Source organism: Gorilla gorilla, chromosome 15, assembly GCF_029281585.2.
Source record: "Gorilla gorilla gorilla isolate KB3781 chromosome 15, NHGRI_mGorGor1-v2.1_pri, whole genome shotgun sequence".
Lineage (NCBI taxonomy): Eukaryota > Metazoa > Chordata > Mammalia > Primates > Hominidae > Gorilla > Gorilla gorilla.
The window spans coordinates 89,833,696-89,840,240 of record NC_073239.2 but is presented as its reverse complement, the minus strand read 5'-3'; the positions used below and the strand labels follow the sequence as shown (position 1 = coordinate 89,840,240).

At 49.8% G+C, this 6,545-nt stretch overlaps 1 protein-coding gene and 1 non-coding gene across 16 annotated transcripts in view; both read right to left on the bottom strand.

The window, feature by feature from the left end:
- Positions 1-226: 226 nt before the first annotated feature.
- Positions 227-298, bottom strand: TRNAC-GCA (transfer RNA cysteine (anticodon GCA)). Its single transcript has one exon. It is a non-coding gene; the product is annotated as a tRNA-Cys (tRNA).
- An 867-nt stretch (positions 299-1,165) lies between these two features.
- The window catches only part of DCAF4 (DDB1 and CUL4 associated factor 4), a 36,243-nt gene continuing 30,863 nt past the window's right edge, over positions 1,166-6,545 (bottom strand). For 8 of the 15 annotated variants that reach the window (XM_019009988.3, XM_055360822.2, XM_004055401.4 and 5 more), the window contains exon 14: positions 3,627-4,658. In XM_019009988.3, coding sequence (XP_018865533.3) covers positions 4,465-4,658 — 194 coding nt within the window. In that variant the 3' untranslated portion in view covers positions 3,627-4,464. Of the gene's footprint in view, positions 2,664-3,626; positions 4,659-6,545 lie in introns of those variants that run through there. The other 7 variants (XM_019009987.4, XM_019009986.3, XM_055360819.2 and 4 more) reach the window with 1 other exon arrangement.

Sequence of the window (6,545 nt, the reverse complement as noted above, 5' to 3'; positions counted from 1 at the left end):
AAATTGTGTTCACAGCTCTCAGACTTACTCATAGATTTAGAATCTCCTCAGGTACTTGGTCTTAATGGAAGGCAACGGAGGTCCTAAAGGGGGGCGTTTTGTCCTAATGGTCAGCTGGAATGTGGGAGGAGCAATTTTAGCACAAGAGCAAGCTGAAAATCCCTCTATCTTTTCTGGTGATGCTGTGGCTGACAGTATTTACTTTTAAATGAGAAAACATCCGGGAAGGGGGCACCCGGATTTGAACCGGGGACCTCTTGATCTGCAGTCAAATGCTCTACCCCTGAGCTATACCCCCTTCACCTATCAGGAGCTCCTTCCTTGTCCACTTATGGTGACTCAATACAATCAAGTTCCACCCACACTAGAGTTCTGGCAAGCTTTGTGTTCTAAAGCCCCACCTTCTTAATTATCCATCATCTGCTTTGGCTTTTCCCTTGGCCACCAATAAACTGAAAGGGAACACTTGAAAAATGACATCCTGGGTTGGGCGCGGTGGCTCACGCCTGTAATCCCAGCACTTTGGGAGGCCGAGGTGAGGTCAGGAGTTTGAGACCAGCCTGACCAACATGGCGAAATCCCGTCTTTGCTAAAAATAGAAAAAAAATTAGCTGGGCGTGGTGGCAGGCGCCTGTAATCCCAGCTACTAGGGAGGCTGAGGCAGGAGAATTGCTTGAACCCTGAGAGGTGGAGGTTGCAGTGAGCTGAGATCACACCACTGTACTCCAGCCTGGGCTAAGAGTGAGAGAGTGTGCATGCGTGTGTGTGTGTGTTTTGTAAAGACAGGGTTTTGGCATGTTGCCCAGGCTGGTTTCAAGTGATCCAACTGCCTAAGCTCAAGCAATCCTCCCGTCTCGGCATCACTTCGGCCTCCCGAAGTGCTGGGATTACACGCATAAACCACGGAGCTTGGCCTTTGCTCTGTTCTTGATGGAAACAGTAGCCAGCTCTGATCCTGGGGTCCTGCTGATAGCTGGGGAAGTGTTTTATTGAGGTTGAATAGTGTGGCTCCTTCTTATCCCACTGGCAGGGGAGAAGTGAAGCCTCTCCGAGTGCAAGGGCATAGGCCTGAGAAGCCCTTTCTCGTCTCACCTCCTCTCCAGGGTAAGAGAAGCTGAGAGTACAGCTGGCTCCTTCCTCCAATCTCAGGGAAGAAACGGCACACTTGGAGACACAAATTTTTTTAATGTAAAATAACATTGAGAGTTCACCTAAACATCTGTCTTAGAAATTCAGGTTGAGGGCTATGAAGGGAAGAGATGCTGTTAGAACAGAGGGAAGTGGGTGACCTCTCCAAAGACAGATGTGCTCTGACGGAGAGCTGGGGTGTTCCCGCGGTAGCCAAACCTTCCACTGAACCCACTGACCAGTTTGACATCAGCATTGTAGTGGCCACCTGCTGGAGAGGATGCCCTTGGGGGCAAGGAGAGAGAGGCCTGAGCCTGCTTCCAGTCCACCTCTTGGCTTCCCCATTCCCCTGGGTGTGGTATGGGATGCCAACCAGGCGTAGTCACTGCATTCCCCATGCCCACAGCCAAACACGCAATCCTCAAATGTCCTGAGCCTCTGGGCTGAAAAGCCAAGGGCTGGTGAGGTTGAGGGACAGAAGCCTTCCTAGAAATAAAACCCTGCACCAGGAATAATTGCGGGAAGACTGTGAATGGTTTGTGCTGGGACAGGAGGGGCCAGAAATTCTGGGCTTGGCAGAGCTTGCCTTTCTCCCACGAGAAATGAGAAAAATCTCACCCTTGTCTCTGACCCATGTGGAAAAAATGGATGAGATCAAGATCAATTGGACCAAATGGTACAAATGATCATGTGAGTAGAGGAGTGGCCCAGGATGGTGGAGTTGGGCTGGGAGGAGGGTTTACCCTGTTAGAAAAGTATCTCTCAGCTCTTTCCCATTGTTGTTAACGTGGGCCTGGAAAATGAGCAGGACGCAGCAGTGAGGGGAACAGGGGCTTCAGAGTTGGGAAGAGCGGAATCTTAATCCCAGCTCAGCCCTTCTTGCCAAACCACTTTAACTCAACAAACTTGTTTCCCAAACTGTGCCGTGGGGTTAGTGTGAGGGTGAGAAGTGTCTTACAAATGGCTTGTGTCTGTAATGCCAGCACTTTGGGAGGCTGAGGCCAGAGGATCACTTGAGCCTAGGAGTTCAAGACCAGCCTGGGAAACATAGGGAGACGCCATCTCTACAAAAAATAAAAAATTAACTGAGTGTGGTGGTGCGCACCTGTGGGCCCAACTGCTCAGAAGACTGAGGTGGGAGGATTGCTCAAGCCCAAGGAGGTCAAGACTGCAGTGAGTAGTAATTGTGCTACTGCAACTCATGCACTCCAGCTTGGGCGACAGAGTGAGACCATGTCTCAAAAAAAAAAAGGGGGGGGGGGCTGACATATAGTAGGTGCTTATTAGCTAATATCAGGGAGTACTGTGGCACCATCTGCTTGTGTATGTGAAGAAAAGCTGGAAGGATGCAGTCCCTGGGCCTCTTCCCCTCAACCAGGCTTTGCTATGGCCCAGGAACCATGATGAGGCTGGAAATGGAGGCAGCACTTGCCTGTCTCTGCCCAACTTCTCCTGTTGAGGTATCTCTGTCCTTTCCTGAAGATGTGGAGGATGCATTCTACTATCCAGCCATCCCTTCCTGTGCCACCATGATCCTGAATGTGGGAAAGAGAATACAGAAGACTGTCAGCCACAATGCTGAGGGGGCACAGTGCAAACTGCCCTGGGGTTTGCTGGTGGGAGAAGGAAGAGGTCAGAGCCTTAGATAACTGGGGCGGACGGATTAAATATATTTAAGAATCGGGCCAGGTGCGGTGGCTCAGGCCTATAATCCCAGCACTTTGGGAGGCTGAGGCGGGCAGATCACCTGAGGTCGGGAGTTTGAGACCAGCCTGACCAACATGTAGAAACCCCCATCTCTACTAAAAATACAAAATTAGCCAGGCGTGGTGGCACGCGCCTATAATCCAACCTACTTGGGAGGCTGAGGCAGGAGCATCACTAGAACCCAGGAGGTGGAGGGTGCGGTGAGAGCGCCATTGCACTCCAGCCTGGGCAACAAGTATAAAACACCATCTCAAAAAAAAAAAAAAAATTTTGGTTCTTTATAGAATATGCTGTATTAGTCAGGGTAGTGGCAGGAAACATTCAAGTGGGTAACTGCGAGTCTACCTAGTGAGGCATTCTGGGCCAGCAACAGTGAGGTGTGATGACCAGCTGTAGGTCTGAAGGGACAAATGAAGAGTTGTTGGAACCCGGCTCTCTCTGAGCGCTTTCCAATAGAAGTGGTGGGTTTTGGTTACAGCCACCCACAGCCCAACCAGAAGGGAGCCGGGGAACCAGCGATCCCATCTCCCTCTCCTCTTGCCCTCTGTGTTCTGCTGCTGCTTCCCGCTGGCTGAACCTACCTAGCCGCTGGGAGCCAGGGAACCCTAACCTAGTCCAGAGGTGAGTCTTTTGGGCATGCACAGAGCAGAGTGGAGATGGACAGATGATGAGGGCAGAGTGGGTCTGGAGGGGCCCAGGGAAGCTCTCCAGGAAGGCTATGAAAGCTGGTCCCAGCAGCCCAAGCTTCATGATCTCCTAAGTCATTGACGGAAGCGCATGTCACACCATGATTCTTCTCTTGGTTTTATTGTTTGGTAGAAAAACAGGCTCTTTAACACTGAATAAACATCTCACGAACTGTCGCTCCTAGATTACAAAAAGTCAAAACCAATTTCCTTTGATGCCGGGCCCTTGAATCTGACATTCAAGTCACCATAATAGAAACCAGAGCTGCTGAACCTTACATTCTGGAAGGTGCTTCAACAAAGGCATGTTAAGGACCGTTTAAAACTTCTGGCATGTAAGAAGATCCATCTTTCCTTCCAACGCCTTTGGATAATAACAGGAGAATCCCGGAGATCTGCTGCTGAGTTTGAGAAGGCCAAGTTTAAGGATTCCAAACTCCAGCCTTCAATATTTCTGCAGAAACTTAGAGAAGTAACCTCCCCGTCCTCTCCGCTGGCTTCCCCAAGTACAGACGCAGGATGCAGGTCTTTCTTCCTGCTACCCAGGCACCGAGGACTCAAACCATCTCACCGTCTCATCACTGGGCTTCTCCAATGGGCTCTTGGAGGAAGCTTTTCGTTTTTGCCAATCTTCAGTCCTTAGAAAAGTCCTTTTTGTTAAGAAAAGGCAGGGAGGGTTAACTAAGTTTTAAGAATTCAATAAGAAAAGGAAAGAGGTACCTTTTATGAAAAGGACTTCCAAGCTCTCTGAGCCAGCAATTTAACTCAAATAACTTTCCTGAGTGTCTCCACACGGAACATTCAGCACTTCTCTCCTAGCAGCCAGAGGATGGGATCTGTGTACACTGAGTGTCACTTAAAACGCCCTCATTAGATGCAGTAAAAAGTTACGCTTTACTCCCGTATGTCAAATCCACATGGCTCTGGGCTGTGCCCTGCAGAATTAGCTGTAGGAGTAACAGTAAAGGTCCTGCCCGACAGCCATGAGCAGCCCCGGCGCGCCCCGGGAGCCCCCCAGCCGCGACGAGAAGGCCACACTGGGAATGTCGGCCTTGGAGGCAGGGTACGGGGAGGGTATGGTTCTCAGTAGGCGGGCATCGTGGAGGCTCCAGATTCTCGTGTAGCAGTCCTGACCCACTAGGAAAGAGGAGAGACACATGGCAGGCTAGTGAGAGAATGCAAAGGAAAACTTACCTACATGTGGACATGGCTTCCCAAGATTCCTCAGGGCTGTGATTTCATGTGAGCCAAAACACAAACTCATTAACGGACAGTATTTCTACAGATAACCCAAGTCGCCCTGTTGTGCTAGAACAATGACAAGATGCCCTGGTTGGCTGTTGGCTGTGTGATGCCATGAATGGCTCAGAGACATCCTGGCTAATGTCTGGGGATTCTGCTGCTCTTGATGTCACGGAACGTTCAAGTGCGAGCGTGGCCCACCTGGTCTAGGTGACATGCAACTGATTTCCCCCATTTTTTAGGGACAGGGTCTTGCTCTGTCACCCAGGCTGGAGTGCAGTGGTGTGATCAGGGCTCACTGCAGCCTTGAACTCCTGGGCCCAAGCCATCCTTCTGCCTCAGCCTCCTGAGTTAACTGGGACTACAAGTGTGTGCCACCATGCCTAATTTTTTTTTTTTTGAGATAGGGTCTTGCTGTGTTGCCCCAGCTGGTCTTAAACTCCTGGCCTCAAACTCCCTAAGTGCTGGAATTATAGCTACCACACCTGGCCTGATCTTTTCATGTTATAGTAAAAGATCTGTCAAAGTCATTACATCCTGGGGATGGGCTAGGTTGACAACTCTCCCCACAGCTCTTTCTGGTTTAATGCTTCAGTTCCTAGGACCGGTTTAAGTCTTCAGGGCTCCAGTTCTGAGGACTGTGACACACAACAGCATGGGTTACAGCAGCCCAGAAACATGATATACACTACTGGAGACCTTCAGCAGGAGAAGAGGACAGGCCTTGGGCAGTCATGGATTTCACATTTGTGATTCTGATCACTTGTGTGACTCTAAGACCAGAAGTGCTATCTTGGCTGAAGCTGAATCCCGGCTGCAGTTTATTACTGCAGCTGGTAACTACCTGCATCTGCCTCTCAGCAAGGCTGAGCTCTCTCTATCATCCAGCTCACAGGAGCTCTTCTGTGATAAAAATAGGTGAAAAATCGACTTAAAAAGGAAGCGAAGTCCTGGTGTTGATGAGAATAGTAAATAAGTCTATGAATGTCCTAACAAAGTAATGCTTCCTAGCCACAGAAATGTTCCATGGGGTGTAAGCCCTTTCTATAGGAATACCAGTAGAGGTGACGATTCTTGAAGACTGAGAACATATTCTGCAGTGTCAGCAGCTACTATTTCAGTGTGAAAGCATTGAGCCTGCACACTGTCTGATTACGCTATAGCCACCATCATCTGTAATCAACTGGTAACTCCCTTCCAGGGGGCTTAGTGGCCAGATAGCTGCTCCTAATCTGCAGATCATGGAGCCACAGGGATGGTAGTAAAGGGGCCACGAATCTTTTTTATTTATTTATTTATTTTGAGACGGAGTCTCGCTCTGTTGCCAGGCTGGAGTGCAGTGGCGTGATATCGGCTCACTGCAACCTCCGACTTCCTGGTCCAAGCAATTCTCCTGCTTCTGACTCCCGAGTAGCTGAGATTACAGGCAGGTGCCACCATGCCCAGTTAATTTTTGTATTTTAGTAGAGATGGGGTTTCACCATGTTGGCCAGGATGGTCTCAATCTCCTGACCTCGTGATCCACCCTCCTTGGCCTCCCAAAGTGTTGGGAATACGGGCGTGAGCCACCGCGCCGGGCCGGGGCCAAGAATCTTTACAATGACCATAACTTCTTTTCTCAGCATCCTCTGGTGGAAATGTGAGTAGAGACAACAGGGAGCCCAAGTTTTTGGATAAGTTAGTTGTGTGGTGGAATAATGCTGGCCTGATGAAATCCACTCAAACTCCAAACCCAGGCTCCCCAGGACCTCCCCACCCACCTGTTTCTGAAGTGACGTTTGC